General features: G+C 37.9%; 1 protein-coding gene across 1 annotated transcript in view; it reads right to left on the bottom strand.

The window, feature by feature from the left end:
* The window catches only part of LOC124787964 (zinc finger protein 672-like), a 158,722-nt gene that overhangs the window by 31,374 nt on the left and 107,139 nt on the right, over positions 1-20,209 (bottom strand). The window contains exons 2-3 of the mRNA XM_047254971.1: positions 12,999-13,118; positions 1,167-1,419 (exon numbers count right to left, since the gene is read on the bottom strand). Coding sequence (XP_047110927.1) covers positions 1,167-1,176 — 10 coding nt within the window. The 5' untranslated portion in view covers positions 1,177-1,419; positions 12,999-13,118. The remainder of the gene's footprint in view (positions 1-1,166; positions 1,420-12,998; positions 13,119-20,209) is intronic.

The raw sequence follows: 20,209 nt of genomic DNA, 5'->3' as shown, positions 1-20,209 counted from the left end.
CAGTCTGAAAATAATAGAGAAAATTCCATGATTAAAAATATGATTGTTAGTATCATCCAAGAAACAGTTGTAGAAAAATTGCATAAAACTTGAACACAGCAAGAACAGTAAGAGTTCAACAAATGTGTAACGCTTGGTGCAACACTGACATATCTGTAGTACATCATATTAATCTCAGGGTTATCACAACAAAAGATTTTGTCATTTTCAACACACAGTCCTGATACTGCACTGCACACATTCTTTAACAAGTCTTTTTGTCAAAGTGTTTCCATAATTTATACAAAATAAAAAGTGAAAAGAAATTAAGATATCACAAAGAAAAACACAAAAAGAGTATTAGATACAATTTTTTTTTTGTTTAAGCTTCTTAGATTTCCGTGAGAGTACTACACACATTTTTTTTTCTTTTTTTTTTTAGCTGCTTAGATTTCCATGAGACTGTATTAAAATTTCACAGTGTATTACCCAATATAAATCAGTTTTATAAATGTTTGACTTCTGGTTATAGAAAATAAATATAAGTGCAAGAGAGTGAATCCTATTAGACAACATTCTGAAAAATGAGGATTGCTCCACACTCAAATAGATTATCCTCAGTAGCTAAACCAATATGTATTTTTAGAAAAGCCACTCTACTAATACAAAACATTGATATGTTGTCAAAATATGTGTAAAATGTGTGAAAAACATGAACAAGCACTAAACTTTTTCCCAAATGTTAAAAAAGCAGATCAAGCAAATAACAGTTTCCCATTAAAATTAATTAACCGGCCTATGCAATATCTGCATTGTCTTAACATCTTGATGGTGTCACCCTTTGCAAGCCCAGTAGTAGGTTTTACTCATAGTCATTTTCAAGTACAGTTTTATTTCTTTAAAAATGATGTACAGGATGAACAACAACAAGTATTACACAACAACATAAACACAATAAGACTTGTGATTAGAGGAACAAATGTGTATAATAATAATAATAAACACAAAATATCACAGCAATGTTCAGATACAAAGAAATAACATAGAATTCATTTCAAAGAACATAAATTAGTGTTGTTACTATCTCTTACCTCTTATGATATGATTCCCCCCCCCCTAAATTACAGAGCATATAACTGAAAGAGGTGTAAACTTTTCTGAAAATATATATATATGCATCAACCAACCAACTGCCATGTCATCCTCAGTTATTCATCATTGGATGCGGTAGGGATCGGCATGGGGTCAGCATACCACACTCCGAACTGTTATCGACTTTCGCCCAGGGAGCCGCTACCTCTCAATACGGTGGCTACTCAATTGGCATCACGAGGCTGAGTTTACTCCAGCTTCATTCCTCTCACCAAGGAAAAATCTCTGACAGTTCTGAGAATCGAATCCAGGGCTCCTGCATAAGGTTCTGTAGTGTTGACCAATCAGCTACAGTGATGGACAAAAAAAAAATACATTGAAAATTACATTACAAACGGGGAATCTACTGTACAATTTATGGATATAATCATTCAAGACAACCTGAAGGAGGAGTTTACTGTAGATTCCTGTGCAATAAAAATTTCAAGGAACATGTTAGCAAATAAATATGTTAATCAAATACTGTAAATATGGCATTACTTTAAAACCTGTGTATAGCACTTTATTTTTCTCGAATGTCAGTTACAAAGTAGAAAAGAAAGGAGAGGATCATCAGTGGGTTAAACATGAAGAGTATTGCCAAGTTTGTTTCACACAAGTTGTATTTAACTGTAATTAAAACAAAGATATTCAGAGAAATGTTGATTGTCAGAACACTATGATGTGAGCTTTGGAGTAGGGCGGTTTTGAAAGAAACTTTTTTATGCATTTCACAAATAACTCAAAAACCACAGCTTCTAGCAAAAATGCTTCCCAGTAAAAATTTAAACTAGATTAAATTTCCAACAAAAAAGGTCCTCTTCATTTTTTTCTTGAGGACCAACAGTTTCCATGTTCAGGAGACGGAAAATTGCAGATTATTTTAAAATGTTGTTCTAACAGCAGAGAATTAATGTTTATCTTTAAATGAAGTGTGTCAAAAACAAATATTAAATGTATGTATTACATCTATGTGCAGTAGAGCTGTCTTAAGGGATAAAACATGTTCCATTGGTGTAACAGAGTGGAGAGAGAGATGTGTGGTGTAGAAGAGTGAAAGAAGATAGGTTGCCGGATTGTGTTTTTGCACTTCGCTCCTTCATAGGTCTGCAAACTAAAGCAGGTGATTCCCTCCCTCTATCTATCCCCCTACAGCATAAGAAGCAACTACAGGATGTTTCATAAAGTTACCATCCACAGCGCACCTTATGAATCACTCACAATGCAGTGGGCAGACATAACCAGGCAGGGAAGGGGGTGGGAAGTGGGGATGGGGTTTGATTTTGCACAAAATGAATGAACACTACATTGTAACATTGACTACTTGTGACATTCCATCCTGGATTTCTCATCATTTGAACAGTACACTGAATGCACATATGAGTCACTAATAACACTAACACCAGTAATGCATATTGAGAGAATCTATGTAATTCTCTGTGCACAGTTTTATACTGCTAGTGGAGAAATTGATTCTCAGTCATCCCATGTGGTAGCTGTAGTGTTCTTTCAGGAAAGTCACCATCCCCACCATGAGTGCTGCTCAGTTTTCAGCTTACAGACAGATTATACCTACCCAGAATTTCCTGTTCACGAATTCTCTTATGCAAGTAAGTAATTTCACTGGTCTGGTGTTTATACTGTGAAGTTACTTTCCGTTTACTGAACGAATAATTTGCACTTGATAAGTGAGCTATTATGTAAAAAAGATCAAAAGTTGGAGCTTTCAACAGTCTGCCACATTGAAGAACTTTTTCCAAATTTCCTGACATGCTGTCAATATGTATTCAACAATGTCGATTTCACTGTCTCTACACTCACCGTCTGGATACTTTTCACAGTGTGAAGGGTATCAAATGCATCACTCCAGCCTCAGCTCTCCATAATCTGAAGAAGCCCAGAGGCCTCTGCAACAGAAATAGATCACCTAGGTGTTACAGAATTTCAGATATTGCAACATACATCAAGCAATGCATTACAGCAGATTACTGTTCTAGGCCTGAACACAATCAGTTCCTTCCATCAAACATATTCACACCCCTCTTGGAAGATATCATGTGCATATGTGGTAAGTGGCTCCATTCAGTGCAGCCTGCTCTACAAGCCCCAGCAATTCTTAAATGAAAAAGATTTATGCAGTCTATCAATAACACAATCAATGGTGAGAGAAATGCAGAAAAATTTTGTCATAGATAATTCACTACCAAGCAACTACAATACAATTATGCAGCTTTACGATACCCTGTCAATGACAGACCGTGGAAGGGTGCCACATTTACCAATCCAGTTCCTTTCCCACTAACAATATATAGGTCACTGACATCATCACACGCACACAAATCAATACACAGCACACACACAAATTAACACACAGGAACATATTTTACGTAACACCTTGCTTAGCAATGGCAAATAAGTAATCAACAAACCGAAAATAACTCCACGATATAAAAATGAACTCAGTGAAATTATTTTGTCTCCTTGCATAACAGAACTGGACAGGAAATTCTGACGAGTTATAGTCTGTCTGTAAACCAAAAAGCAAGCAGTGTTCATGTTAGGGGAAGTTACCTTCCACGGCGGAAGAATACCACAGCTACCATATGGGATGCCTAAGAATCAATTTCTCCTCTGCAATGTAAAACTGAGTAAAAAAAAATTACACAAAGTCTGCCCATATGAATTACCTATGTTAGGACTATTAATAACTCATATCCTCGTCTGTGTAGTGTTAAATAATTTTGTGCAATATCACCTCCTCCCCCTGCATACTGTACTGCCAACGATTCATAAGGCGCGCTGTGGACAGCGAGTGTAACTTTATGAAACACCCACTAGTTGCTTCTAATGCTGTAGTGGGGTAGACAGAGGTGAGGGGGATCACCTGCTTCAGTTTGCAGACCTATGAAGGAGGGAAGTGCATGAACACTATACGGCAACCTATCATGCTTCCACCCCGCACATCTCCCCCTCCATGCTGTTACACACACAGAATACAATTTATCCCTTAATATGGTTCCACTGCACTTACATGTGGTACACACATTTAATGTTTGTATTTGACCAACTTCATTTAAAGATAAACATTAATGTTATACTGTTAGAACAATATCTTTAATAATCTGCAATGTTTCCCTCCCCTGAATGCAAAAACTATTAGTCCTAGATAAAAAATTAATAGTATATTTTGTAGGAAATTTAATATTATTTAATTTTGTACTGAGAAACATTTTTGTTAGAAGCTGAAGTTTTCAAGTTATTCAAGAAAGACATTAGTGAGCTTTTAGTACGTTGTTCATAACACTCTTGCCTAGCACTGTGTACAAACTTGAGACTACATGATTTTTCCTACCTAATCGAGCATTTTTGGTCTTTGTTGACAGGGCTATAAATATGTACCAACATAGTGAAGAATTAAAGATAAATACCCATCCTATCACTCACATGACAACACCGTAGGGAAGAAGTTCCCTGCAAGCAGTAATTATATGAATAAACATTTTTCCCAGTGCTCCTGTAACTTTCCCTACATTAAAGGTAAATGTTTACCTTTTTATATATTTGTTAATTACTATAATGTCTGTAAAATTTAATTGTATGTCAGTAAAGCTTCTAAGTATGTAATGTTAGCTGCCTTGGTGCACATGAAAGGAAATTTGAATATATTATTATTTCTTTACTTTCTCAGACGTTAAGTCTGGTTAAAAATGGAAAGTGACGCGGACCTTGATCAAGCGTCACTTCCTTTTAACTGTACCATATACGTTATATTGCATTTAGGAACTTTCGGGTAATTGAACATGTATCAATAATTACGGATTTCTGTAGTTGTATATATAAGTTTGGATGTAGCTGTATTGCATTGATGTACTGGTGGATATTGTGTGGTATGACTCCTGTAGTTGATAGTTTAATTGGTATAATGTCAACTTTATCCTGATGCCACATGTCCTTGACTTCCTCAGCCAGTTGGATGTATTTTTCAATTTTTTCTCCTGTTTTCTTTTGTACATTTGTTGTATTGGATATGGATATTTCGATTAGTTGTGTTAATGTCTTCTTTTTATTGGTGAGTATGATGTCAGGTTTGTTATGTGGTGTTGTTTTATCTGTTATAATGGTTCTGTTCCAGTATAATTTGTATTCATCATTCTCCAGTACATTTTGTGGTGCACTCTTGTATGTGGGAACGTGTTGTTTTATTAGTTTATATTGTATGGCAAGTTGTTGGTGAATTATTTTTGCTACATTGTCATGTCTTCTGGGGTATTCTGTATTTGCTAATATTGTACATCCGCTTGTGATGTGATCTACTGTTTCTATTTGTTGTTTGCAAAGTCTGCATTTATCTGTTGTGGTATTGGGATGAACACTATACGGAAACCTATCATGCTTCCACCCTGCACATCTCCCCCTCCATGCTGTTACACACACAGAATACAATTTATCCCATAATATGGTTCCACTGCATTTACATGCTTGCTGTATACTTGCTGTAATATCTGGTGTTTATTGTTTGATCCTGCATTGCAAACATGAATCCTTCCGTCTCCCTGTATATATTGCCTTTTCTTAGCCATGTGTTGGATGCATCTTGATCGATGGGTGGCTGTGTTAGATGATACGGGTGCTTGCCATGTAGTGTTTTCTTTTTCCAATTTCCTTTCTTCATATCTGTTGATGTTATGTGATCTAAAGGGTTGTAGAAGTGGTTATGAAGTTGCAGTGGTGTAGCTGATGTATTTATATGAGTGATTGCTTTGTGTATTTTGCTAGTTTCTGCTCGTTCTAGAAAGAATTTTCTTAAATTGTCTACCTGTCCATAATGTAGGCTTTTTATGTCAATGAATCCCCTTCCTCCTTCCTTTCTGCTTAATGTGAATCTTTCTGTTGCTGAATGTATGTGATGTATTCTATATTTGTGGCATTGTGATCGTGTAAGTGTATTGAGTGCTTCTAGGTCTGTGTTACTCCATTTCACTACTCCAAATGAGTAGGTCAATATTGGTATAGCATAAGTATTTATAGCTTTTGTCTTGATTCTTGCCGTCAATTCTGTTTTCAGTATTTTTGTTAGTCTTTGTCTATATTTTTCTTTTAGTTCTTCTTTAATATTTGTATTATCTATTCCTATTTTTTGTCTGTATCTTAGATATTTATAGGCATCTGTTTTTTCCATCGCTTCTATGCAGTCGCTGTGGTTATCCAATATGTGATCTTCTTGTTTAGTGTGTTTTCCCTTGACTATGCTATTTTTCTTACATTTGTCTGTTCCAAAAGCCATCTTTATATCATTGCTGAATACTTCTGTTATCTTTAGTAATTGGTTGAGTTGTTGATTTGTTACTGCCAGTAGTTTTAGATCATCCATGTATAGCAAATGTGTGATTTTGTGTGGGTATGTTCCAGTAATATTGTATCCATAATTTGTATTATTTAGCATGTTGGATAGTGGGTTCAGAGCAAGGCAGAACCAGAAAGGACTTAATGAGTCTCCTTGGTATATTCCACGCTTAATCTGTATTGGCTGTGATGTGATATTATTTGAATTTGTTTGGATATTAAGTGTGGTTTTCCAATTTTTCATTACTATGTTTAGGAACTGTATCAATTTAGGATCTACTTTGTATATTTCCAATATTTGTAGTAACCATGAGTGGGGTACACTATCAAAAGCTTTTCGGTAATCAATGTATGTGTAGTGTAAGGACCTTTGTTTAGTTTTAGCTTGATATGTCACCTCTGATTCTATTATCAGTTGCTCTTTACACCCTCGTGCTCCTTTGCAACAGCCTTTTTGTTCTTCATTTATAATTTTGTTCTGTGTTGTATGTGTCATTAATTTCTGTGTAATGACTGAAGTTAATATTTTGTATATTGTTGGTAGGCATGTTATGGGGCGATATTTAGCTGGGTTTGCTGTGTCTGCTTGATCTTTAGGTTTCAGATAAGTTATTCCATGTGTAAGTGTATCAGGGAATGTGTATGGGTCTGCAATGTAACTGTTAAATAATTTAGTTAGATGTGAATGTGTTGAGGTGAACTTCTTTAGCCAGAAATTTGCTATTTTATCTTTTCCAGGGACTTTCCAATTGTGAGTAGAATTAATTGCTTGGGTGACTTCATGTTGCAAAATTATCACTTCAGGCATTTGTGGTATCATCTTGTATGTGTCTGTTTCTGCTTGTATCCACCGTGCATGCCTGTTATGTTGTACCGGGTTTGACCATATGTTGCTCCAGAAGTGTTCCATGTCTGTTATGTTTGGTGAATTGTCTATTTTAATGTGTGTGTTATCTATTGTCTATTGGTTTGTGTTGAATGTTTGGTTTTGTTTCCTTCTATTTTCACTTTTTTGTATCTTCTAAGGCATTTGGCCAATGCTTGTAATTTCTGCTTCTTTTCATCTAATTGCTCTATCGCTTCTTGTTGTGAGATTTTACCTAACCTTTTTCTTTTTTTTCTGACATTTCATTTCTTATAAATTGTGTTAGCTGTCCGATGTCTTTTCTCAGTTTTTCTATTCTGATCTGTAGCCTGTGTTGCCATGCAGGTTTTGTGGGTTTCTTCTGTGTGTTGGTTGGTTCTGATCTCCACCTAGTGTGTATATTTAGTGTAGTGAGTGCTCCTATATAAACAAGTAGTTGTGACTCTTCCATAGTTGTGTTTTCATTTATTTTGTTGTGTATGATTGTGTTGATAGTTTTTATTGTCGTTTCGACTTGTGGGTTATTTGGCGGTCTATGCAAGAATGGCCTAATGTCTGTATTTGTATTGTATATATGTCAGCTGAAATTTTTCTTCTGTATCTAACATGTGTGTCACTTCGTGTTCTATTTGTGCTTGTTCTGGTGGCTGTCTTAAGATTTCGTTTTCCTCTGATTGTTTAACTGATGCGTGTTGTTCTTTGTTTGTTTGCTCTGGGATGTTTGAGTCCATTACTGTATTTTCTTCTTCTTCTTCTTCTTCTTCTGATTGCACATTATTTTGTTCCAGTATCTGTTGTACTTGTTGTTTGATGTTTTCTAATTCTGACTGGGGTATCCTGTTATTTTTGATTATTACATGGATCTGATCAGCTAGTCGTTGTTCTGTTAAAAATTTTAATTCTGGGTATCTGGTAATAAATGTTGTGTATACTTGTGATCGGTATCCAGTTGTGTTGGTTCCTAGGTTTGTTGCTTGGTAATAACAGAACATGAGGTGTCGATTAACTTCATATGACCATCTCATCTTCTGTCTTTGTTTTCCTTCTAGGGTGCTCGCAGGAAGCATGTCCTGCAAAAAACCTCTATTTGGATTTAAATCATTTTCCAGTTGGCTAGCAGTGTCGTTACCATTGTGGGCGGGCATAGGGTTCAAGCGTCGTCCCCGACCATGACGGCACTTGTCTGAGGCTTCTTTAGTTCTGTCCTGAACCATTATTATTCTTATTATTATTATTATTTTCGACTATTCCCATTTAAGAGAGCGTTTGAACTTGAATTCCTTTATGATGAATGTTTGTTTTTTCTGAGCCCAAATTTTCTTCATGTGTTCACTGTGTTGTTTCTTTCGCTCCACTGTCCATTTGCATCCTGGTCTCTTCTGTGTTGTGGTGTCAAATTTATGTTTTTTGATGATGTTCCTGAATTCAGTTCTATTTTCTGCATCGTTTACTGTTGTGTGTGCTTGTCTGAGGTCCTCTTCAACTTCTTTTATCCAGTTTGTTTTTCCCCTGCCTGAGTTGATGACTTTAAGAATTCGCTTTGAAATTCTGTTTTCATTCATCCTGTGGATATGTCCATAGAACTGCATTCTTCTTTTCCTTATTGTATCCGTAATCTTGTCTGTGTATTTATATAATTCTGATGTTGGTCTCTTCTTGCAGATTCCTTGCTCTTGTATCGGGCCAAAAATTTTCCTGAGAATTTTCCTTTCTTGTTTCTCTATTTCTTTGATTTTAGTTTGCCCACCTATTTGTGTTGTTTCAGATGCATACAGTGCCTCCGGAAGTACGACAGTGTTGTAGTGCCTCCATTTTGCGTTAATGGATATGGATTTTTTGTTACAATAGTTCCACGTGAGTTTATATGCTTTCTGTAGTTTTTTTTATTCTTTCCTCATTGGCCTTTAGGTTGATCCCTGATGGCTGGATGATTTCTCCCAGGTACTTAAAATGTGGTACTTGTACGATTTTCCCATGGGTTGTCACAATAGGCAATTTGTCTTGTGGCACTCTTTCTATGTACTGGCTTTTCTCATATGAGATTTGCAGGCCAGTTCTTTGTGCAATTCTGTGTAACTTCTCTATGGCGTTAGTGGCTTCTTTTCTATTATTTGTGAGGATTGCAAGGTCATCTGCGAAAGCTAAACACTTCACATTGAATCTATTATCTTTTCTAATGCCAATTTGGATTCCTTTGACTTCTTTTTCCCATGTCCTGATGATTTTTTCAAGAATGATATTAAAGAGTAATGGTGAAAGTCCGTCACCCTGTCGAACTCCAGTTTGGATTACAAATGGTTCCGAGATATCCCCCATAAATTTAACCTTGGAGACTGTGTCAGTTAATGTTTGCCGAATGATTGCTCTTGTCTTTCTGTCAATGATGAATTCTTCCAGCGTGTTGCAGAGCGCTTCTCTGTCTATTGAGTCGTAGGCTTTTTTAAAATCTACAATAGTGAACACTGTGTTTCGGGTGTTTCTCATCTGGAGAATCATTTCAGATTCCAGATCTGTTCTATGCATGATCGTCCCTTGCGAAAACCAGCCTGGTTTTCTCCTATTTGTGGGTCAGCTTGTTCTTCTAATCTATTCATAAGAACTTTTGATAGGATTTTATATGTGACCGGCACGAGTGAGATATCCCTGTAATTATTTGGTTCAGTTTTGTCCCCTTTTTTGTGGAGTGGATGGATGAGTGCGCATTGCCATTCAGATGGGATATGTTCTGTTTCCTAAATGTTTAATATGATTTTGTGAATTTTTCCTGTTAATCTTTCATCATCTAGTTTCCATAGTTCTGCAATAATTCCATCTTCTCCTGGGGCTCTATTGTTTTTCAGTGTCTTGATAATTTCTACTATTTCGTTGATGGTTGGCGGTTTAGCGTCAGGATTTGGTGTAGACGTCTCGTAGTGAATGTCCTCTGTAGGTCTTTCGCAGTTGAGAAGTTTGTTGAAATAGTCTGCGAGGATTTGGCAGTTATTCTTCGTGTTAGTTTCTAGTGAACCATCCGGTTTCTTGATGCAAAGATTGGGTGGCTGGTATCCTGCAATATGTTCTTTAAACGTCTTATAAAAATTCCTGGTGTTGTTCTTCTTAAAGTCTTGTTCTCTCTCATCTAGTCGCCGTTTGTCATAATTTCTTTTTTCCCTCTGAATAGTTTTCGATGTTTGTTTTCGGATTACTAGAAATTGTTGCCATTTTCTGATGTTTCGTGACTATTGAAGTTTTTCCAGGCATTGGTCCTTTCTTCTATTGCTTGGTCACATATTATAATCTACCACCTGTGTTTTCTCCTTCTCGGGGGTTGACCCAATTTCATTGTGGATTTGAGGACGTCGACAAGTTCTGTCCAGTTTGTGGTGTTTGTCTGACTAATTTCCTGTAAGATGTTTTCCTTGTTGAGTTTTATGTATTCGAGGTCTGGTCTCAGCACTTTGTTAATTTTGGCTTTTTTCTATTGGGTTGTAATCTGGTCTTTATCTGTAGAAGATGGTGGTCTGAGTCAAAAAATCCTCTTTTCGTTTTCACATTCAGAATTTCTGCTGTGTTACTCTTGGAGATGGCCACATGGTCTACCTGGAATTCACCCAACATTGTGTTGGGCGACTTCCAAGTATACAGTTTCTTGTTGGGTTTTTTGAATTGTGTTGACATAATGACGAGGCCGAAATTTTTGCAAAAGCTTATCAATCTTTCCCCATTCTTGTTAGTTCTCTTGTGAGCTGTATGGATTCCGGTGATTTTCCTGTATTTTTTCTCTTTACCTAATTGTGCGTTAAAGTCGCCTAACAAGATTATTACATGGTGTTTGGCAATTTTGTTTGTCGTCTCTTCAAGGTCATTTCAGAAGTCATCCACTTTCTGGCGGTTCTTCTTGTTATAGTTATTTGTGGGTGCGTGTGCGTTGATCAAGGTATATGCTTTGTTGGCCAATTTGACGGAGAGCGTTGACATACATTCTGAGGCAGACTGGAAGTCAATGACAGAGTCACTGATAGATTTGTGGACTGCAAATGCTGTGCCAAACTGTTTGAGTCCTTTCTCATTAGTTTTAACTGCTGGTTTTCCTTTGTAGATCCTGTAGTTGTCTGTATCAAAATGGTTTTCGTCCGTAAATCGTGTTTCCTGGATTACAAGGATTTTGATCTGGAATTTTTGCAGCACGTCTGTAAGTTGTTTGATCTTGCCCAGTTTGAAAAGAGTATTAGTATTAAGTGTACCGATGAAGTATCTTTGTTTTGTGTGTAATAATTTGGACGTCGTCTGGTTCTCAACCTTAGGCGTAACATGATGCTCCTGGTCCCCCGGAATCCGATGACCAGGTAAAGCCAGCCTTGCGACTGGTGCCCGGGGTAGTGGATTCATTCCTTGTGTTATCATCATGTTTGGTTTTCAAGTTGAAAACTAACTTGGTGGTGGTCCTTCCGAGGAAAGATCACGAGGAATACGACTTGATTGTTGAGATCAAGAAGGTTGCTGCAGCCGCACCATCTAGGCGAACAGACGCTGACCCCTAACCGCTGGATACCAGGCAGACTTTAGTGGATTTCGGTGGATTATTATTATTATTTACATGAAAAAGAACATTATATAATCAATGGAAGATTTACATTAATAGAACAACACAGTATATGATACCTCCTTATCCCTCATTCTGATAAACATATGTCAAATGTCAGTGCTATGTACTTCACTAAAATTGGAGAGAAGGTCTTCCCTTTTCATTTACAGCCTGTTGTACTGTCACAAGGAGTCAGAAGAAATATTTCTGAAATTTGCAGGGAATTAAAAAAGAATCATATTTTTCCCTTAAATTTTAGGTTCACCTGAAGTTTGATGAGTGCTATGTAGGGATGTAATTAGCATCGCGTGTAATTTTCTAAACCTGCCTCCGTAACCGAGGGCACCAATGGTTTCTTCTGTGGTGGTGCTCGACTTGGAACTTTGTATGTTTGAATCTTGGTGGTGGATAAAATTTTCGCTGCCAGAAGTTAGCCAGCAAGGAAAAGGAAGATGGTGATGTTAAGCTCCTGATCACCAGTGTGCCAATGTCCTGGATTAAATTCCAGATCTATCCACAGTGTCTCATGAAGTGAGAGCATATGACATTGTTGCTGATGATCCATCCATTGGGCAGGGATGTTAATTTCACCCTCTCCCTTCCTTTCATCCATCAGATCAGTGGAAGGCAATGGCAAACCACCTCTCCTGAACATTGCCATGAGTGGTGGTGCATCTGCCCCCCTATGCTCATATACTGAGTGTGGGACTTTAAGTAACTTCAAAAACAAAATTTCTTAACGCTCTTAAGTATATTTAATACCCAACTGTAGCTGCCAAGGACTGCAATATTTTCTTTACCATTCAACCTCTTCTTCCTCTTCCTCTATTATCTCTTTCTCTACTTTTCTAGTCAAGCTTTGATAAGAAACTGGTGAAACCACTTACCTTACAATAATTATGAAAAACAAATACAATTGTTATAAATCTTATGGACAGATATATTATATTGGTTTGAAACATATTCAATTTACAAACACACAATAATATACATAAACTTTTTAGAATTTGTTCCCAGACAATTCTTTTACTATAAGAAGCTTGCACTGAGTGCAAGCAAATACTTAATATGTAATGATAAATGCAATAACTATTTTTTTTCAGTCTAAGCTCTTACCTTTATTGGAATACTGAGCTGAAATGGAATTGCAGTCTTTCATTTGGTGGAATACATAAGGGCCTTCAGGTTATATATCTACTTCCTAGGTTAAGGTGCAGGTGTACTCGGCCACAGCACCTAAAACAAGAATGTGTAGTACTGAAACACAGGACAGCTAAAATAATAGCTGATATAGTACAGCAAAAACATATCTAACTTGGCACTTTCCTTCCATAACAGTTATGTACCAACTGCAACACGAAGGCATTATGTTATTTCTAGATTATTCATTGAAACTGCTTTCTAACATGTTTATAGTATCTTTTCTACCAACAGACTTATAACTCACAGGTTAGCCTTTAAAAATAATTTTAGCTAATAGTTGAGCATATTATGGGGGTAAATCAAATATAAATAGGATTTTATTTAAAAATATACTGTAAAATATAAGGCAAATATAATTTATTTTTCTGCAGAGTTTTCTCCATTAGAAATACATTTTATCCAGTGAGAAGGTAGGATGTTTTATACCAGCATCGTAGACTGAAGTTGGCTGTGTCAGGATCCAACTGCGCATGAACTGCTCCATGCCTTCGTATCTTCAAATTGTTGGCCTCCTACAGTTTCTCTAAGCGAATCAATCAAATGAAAGTTGCAGCGCAATAGACATGGGCTTAGGGAGGATGATCAATTTCAGTGGAGAGCATTTCTTCACGTTTTGAGATCATTAGAGTTGCAGCATGGTGCCTTGCATTGTCATGGGGGAGGACGGTCTCTCTAATCAGTTGGTCTTGTCTTTTGCAATGATATGCAGCCCTCACCTGGTTCAATAGCTCACAGTGGTAAGCAGCACTGATAGTGCATTGCTCATGTACAACAATCAAAATGCCTCACTGGTCAAAGAAAATAGTTGAAAGAACCTTGCTATTTGACAGCCAGGTCTTGGCTTTCACTAGGGCTGTCTCCCCTTTCCTTTGCCACACCACACTGGCTTGTTATAGCTCAAGAGTGTAGTGGTGGACCCACATTTCATCACAGGTGATGAACCAACTAAAAGATGGATCACCTTCTTTCACAATCACTGCTGAAAGCCTCCGTCAGACCTCCAAAAATCTCAGTTTCTGTTCTGTGGTCGAATAGTGTGGGACATATCTGACATACACTTTATGGAACTTTAGCTCGTTTCTGATCATTGCTTGACAGTTCCCATAACGTATTCCGACCTGTTCTGCGATTTCAGATACATTCAACTGTCAATTTTCTTTGAGGATGACTCGTTCTGTGTGAATGTTTTCATCCATAACGTCGGTCTGAGGGCAGCAAACATGTTCCTAATCTTCTACTCATTCTCATCCTTCTTGAATTCTTTATGTCATGCAAATACAAATCCTTGAAAATGTTTGGTTCATGAACTGTGCAGTCAATTGCTGAAAAATTTCTGTCACTTGAACTCCTTGACAAGCAAGAAATTTTATAATTATGCATTGTGCAGTGCAGTGGCGTATCTGCTGTTCTGACATTATGAACTTCACTGAGTGGGAATGTGGAATTCCTAATGGCCCCTCCCAAGAATGAGAAGTGCAGGCTCACTCCTCCCACAGTAGGCACTCTAGAAACAGAAATCTCATTTATTTTTGATTTACCCTTGTTGTATAAAATTCATATAAAAGTAGATGATAACACATTCCTAGTGAAGTACATGATAATTTTTAGTATGTTGTTCTATACTTATGATTATATTTTTTGCTTTCACGTATTTTAATCATTATTTAAATCATTTGAAGTTAACTTAATGGCCTGAGGAGACCAAGTTCATCATCTCATTTGTTTGATAAAATTATGAACCATGGACCTTGCCGTTGGTGGGGAGGCTTGCATGCCTCAGCGATACAGATAGCCGTACCGTAGGTGCAACCACAACGGGGGGGTATCTGTTGAGAGGCCAGACAAACGTGTGGTTCCTGAAGAGGGGCAGCAGCCTTTTCAGTAGTTGCAAGGGCAACAGTCTGGATGATTGACTGATCTGGCCTTGTAACAATAACCAAAACGGACTTGCTGTGCTGGTACTGCGAATGGCTGAAAGCAACGGGAAACTAAGGCCGTAATTTTTCTCGAGGGCATGCAGCTTTACTGTATGATTACATGATGATGGCGTCCTCTTGGGTAAAATATTCCGGAGGTAAAATAGTCCCCCATTCGGATCTGCGGGCGGGGACTACTCAAGAGGATGTCGTTATCAGGAGAAAGAAAACTGGCGTTCTACGGATCGGAGCGTGGAATGTCAGATCCCTTAATCGGGCAGGTAGGTTAGAAAATTTAAAAAGGGAAATGGGTAGGTTGAAGTTAGATATAGTGGGAATTAGTGAAGTTCGGTGGCAGGAGGAACAAGACTTCTGGTCAGGTGACCACAGGGTTATAAACACAAAATCAAATAGGGGTAATGCAGGAGTAGGTTTAATAATGAATAGGAAAATAGGAATGCGGGTAAGCTACTACAAACAGCATAGTGAACGCATTATTGTGGCCAAGATAGATACGAAGCCCACACCTACTACAGTAGTACAAGTTTATATGCCAACTAGCTCTGCAGATGACGAAGAAATTGAAGAAATGTATGATGAAATAAAAGAAATTATTCAGATTGTGAAGGGAGATGAAAATTTAATAGTCATGGGTGACTGGAATTCAAGTGTAGGAAAAGGGAGAGAAGGAAACATAGTAGGTGAATATGGATTGGGGCTAAGAAATGAAAGAGGAAGCCGCCTGGTAGAATTTTGCACAGAGCACAACATAATCATGAAAGAAGGTTGTATACATGGGAGAACCCCGGAGATACTAAAAGGTATCAGATAGATTATATAATGGTGAGACAGAGATTTAGGAACCAGGTTTTAAATTGTAAGACATTTCCAGGGGCAGATGTGGACTCTGACCACAATCTATTGGTTATGACCTGTAGATTAAAACAAGAAACTGCAAAAAGGTGGGAATTTAAGGAGATGGGACCTGGATAAACTAAAAGAACCAGAGGTTGTACAGAGATTCAGGGAGAGCATAAGGGAGCAATTGACAGGAATGGGGGAAATAAATACAGTAGAAGAAGAATGGGTAGCTTTGAGGGATGAAGTAGTGAAGGCAGCAGAGGATCAAGTAGGTAAAAAGACGAGGGCTAGTAGAAATCCTTGGGTAACAGAAGAAATATTGAATTTAATTGATGAAAGGAGAAAATGTAAAAATGCAGTAAATGAAGCAGGCAAAAAGGAATACAAACGTCTCAAAAATGAGATCGACAGGAAGTGCAAAATGGCTAAGCAGGGATGGCTAGAGGACAAACGTAAGGATGTAGAGGCCTATCTCACTAGGGGTAAGATAGATACTGCATACAGGAAAATTAAAGAGACCTTTTGAGATAAGAGAACGACTTGTATGAATATCAAGAGCTCAGATGGAAACCCAGTTCTAAGCAAAGAAGGGAAAGCAGAAAGGTGGAAGGAGTATATAGAGGGTCTATACAAGGGCGATGTACTTGAGGACAATATTATGGAAATGGAAGAGGATGTAGATGAAGATGAAATGGAAGATATGATACTGTGTGAAGAGTTTGACAGAGCACTGAAAGACCTGAGTTGAAACAAGGCCCCCGGAGTAGACAATATTCCATTGGAACTACTGACGGCCTTGGGGGAGCCAGTCCTGACAAAACTCTACCATCTGGTGAGCAAGATGTATGAAACAGGCAAAATACCTTCAGACTTCAAGAAGAATATAATAATTCCAATCCCAAAGAAAGCAGGTGTTGACAGATGTGAAAATTACCGAACTATCAGTTTAATAAGTCACGGCTGCAAAATACTAACACAAATTCTTTACAGACGAATGGAAGAACTAGTAGAAGCCAACCTCGGGGAAGATCCGTTTGGGTTCCGTAGAAACACTGGAACACGTGAGGCAATACTGACCTTACGACTTATCTTAGAAGAAAGATTAAGGAAAGGTAAACCTACGTTTCTAGCATTTGTAGACTTAGAGAAAGCTTTTGACAATGTTGACTGGAATACTCTCTTTCACATTCTAAAGGTGGCAGGGGTAAAATACAGGGAGCGAAAGGCTATTTACAATTTGTACAGAAACCAGATGGCAGTTATAAGAGTCAAGGGACATGAAAGGGAAGCAGTGGTTGGGAAGGGAGTAAGACAGGGTTGTAGCCTCTCCCCGATGTTGTTCAATTTGTATATTGAGCAAGCAGTAAAGGAAACAAAAGAAAAATTCGGAGTAGGTATTAAAATTCATGGAGAAGAAATAAAAACTTTGAGGTTCGCCGATGACATTGTAATTCTGTCAGAGACAGCAAAGGACTTGGAAGAGCAGTTGAATGGAATGGACAATGTCTTGAAAGGAGGATATAAGATGAACATCAACAAAAGCAAAACAAGGATAATGGAATGTAGTCTAATTAAGTCGGGTGATGCAGAGGGAATTAGATTAGGAAACGAGGCACTTAAAGTAGTAAAGGAGTTTTGCTATTTGGGGAGCAAAATAACTGATGATGGTCGAAGTAGAGAGGATATAAAATGTAGACTGGCAATGGCAAGGAAAGCGTTTCTGAAGAAGAGAAATTTGTTAACATCCAGTATTGATTTAAGTGTCAGGAAGTCATTTCTGAAAGTATTCGTATGGAGTGTAGCCATGTATGGAAGTGAAACATGGACGATAAATAGTTTGGACAAGAAGAGAATAGAAGCTTTCGAAATGTGGTGCTACAGAAGAATGCTGAAGATTAGATGGAAGAGATCACATAACTAATGAGGAAGTATTGAATAGGATTGGGGAGAAGAGAAGTTTGTGGCACAACTTGACCAGAAGAAGGGCTCGGTTGGTAGGACATGTTCTGAGGCATCAAGGGATCACCAATTTAGTATTGGAGGGCAGCGTGGAGGGTAAAAATCGCAGAGGGAGACCAAGAGATGAATACACTAAGCAGATTCAGAAGGATGTAGGTTGCAGTAGGTACTGGGAGATGAAAAAGCTTGCACAAGATATAGTAGCATGGAGAGCTGCATCAAACCAGTCTCAGGACTAAAGACCATAACAACAACAACAACAACAACAAAGTGAAACCCATGTAAACTTGTTTATGTTCAGTCAATTCAACAGCTTAAAATCCAGGAATGCAGAAGTTTGTTTATGTAATACAATTTATGTAAAAAGTACACAGAATTTTGAAACAGAAATTTCTGGAAAATACTGCCAACATAATGGCCAATTGTTTAAAATGCAAAGAGTTAAAAAACTTGTAAGCTTCAACACCATTTTAAAGACATACTAACACACAAACCAACATAATTTCAGTGTTGCTATACAGGGTGTTACAAAAAAGTACGGCCAAACTTTCAGGAAACATTCCTCACACACAAATAAAGAAAAGATGTTATGTGGACATGTGTCCGGAAACGCTTACTTTCCATGTCAGAGCTCATTTTAGTTTCGTCAGTATGTACTGTACTTCCTCGATTCACCGCCAGTGGGCCCAATTGAAGGAAGGTAATGTTGACTTCGGTGCTTGTGTTGACATGCGACTCATTGCCCTACAGTACTAGCATCAAGTACATCAGTACGTAGTATCAACAGGTTAGTGTTCATCACGAACGTGGTTTTGCAGTCAGTGCAATGTTTACAAATGCGGACTTGGCAGATGACTGTTTGATGTATGGATTAGCACGGGGCAATAGCCATGGTGCGGTGCGTTTGTATCGAGACAGATTTCCAGAACGAAGGTGTCCCGACAGGAAGACGTTCGAAGCAATTGATCGGCGTCTTAGGGAGCACGGAATATTCCAGCCTACGACTCGCAACTGAGGAAGACCTAGAACGATGAGGACACCTGCAATGGATGAGGCAATTCTTCGTGCAGTTGACGATAACCCTAACGTCAGCGTCAGAGAAGTTGCTGCTGCACAAGGTAACGCTGACCACGTCACTGAATGGAGAGTGCTACGGGAGAACCAGTTGTTTCCGTACCATGTACAGCGTGTGCAGGCTGATTGGCCTCCACAGGTACACTTCTGCGAATGGTTCATCCAACAAGTGTTAGAAGTCACGCTGGTACATTCTGTTGCTGTGTGTTTCCATTCCACGATTAATGTAATTTGAAGAGAAGTAATAAAATGAGCTCTAACATGGAAAGTAAGCGTTTCCAGACACATGTCCACATGACATATTTTCTTTCTTTGTGTGTGAGGAATGTTTCCTGAAAGTTTGGCCGTACCTTTTTGTAACACCCTGTTTTTGTAAATGGTAGTACCAAAATTATTTTTTTCTAAAATTTGTATATTTCTTATTGTTAAAAAAGGACATAACGCTGACATACAAGGCTGCAAGTAACAAAAGAATCAATTTCTTTACCAATCTCCAAGACTGGTGATGTTTTACTGAAACTCGAAACTTAGTGCTTACTTCAATGTGAGCTCTGTCTTGATATCTGGCAGAAAATCCAAACAGATTGTGGTCAGATATAAAATACACCAGTGGCAACACACAACCAATACCCTGAACATGCGAAACCAATGGTAATATTACTGATGACAGGAGCACTAAAGTGGAGTTACTAAATATGGTTTTCTGAAATTCCTTCAGCAAAGAAGACAAAGAAAATATTCCAGAATTTGAATCAATAGCAGCTGCCAAAATGAGTAACTGAGAGGTGGATAAACTTGGTGCAGTGAAGCAGCTTAAATCACTTAATAAAGGCAAGCCCCCTAGTCTAGACTGTAAACCAGTTAGGTTCCTGCAAGTGTACGGTGATATAACAACTCCATACATAGCAGTCTTATACAACAGCTCACTTGACGAAAGATCCATGCCTAAAGACTGAAAAGTTACACAGGTCATACTAATACACAAGAATGGAAGTATGAGCAATCCACTGAATTGCAGACCCATATCACTGGTGTCGACTTGTAGTAGGATTTTTGGAATATATATTATATTCAACGAAAATTATCTACTGACACATAGCACAAGTTTAGAAAGAAAAGGAACCATCCCAGCATTTATCTGAAGCGATTTAGGAAAATTATGATAAACCTAAATCTGGATGGCTGGATGTGGATTTGAGCCATTGTCCTCCTGAATGCGAATCCAGTGTACTACCCCACTCAGTAACATTGAAGGGATGGCAAGCCAAAGACTGTGTTAATTGGCACAGCATTTAAAAGAAGAAACAGGTTTAC

The sequence above is a fragment of the Schistocerca piceifrons genome, chromosome 3 (genome assembly GCF_021461385.2).
Source record: "Schistocerca piceifrons isolate TAMUIC-IGC-003096 chromosome 3, iqSchPice1.1, whole genome shotgun sequence".
Lineage (NCBI taxonomy): Eukaryota > Metazoa > Arthropoda > Insecta > Orthoptera > Acrididae > Schistocerca > Schistocerca piceifrons.
Note: the sequence above shows the minus strand (reverse complement) of the source record. Positions and strands in the feature narration are given on the sequence as shown.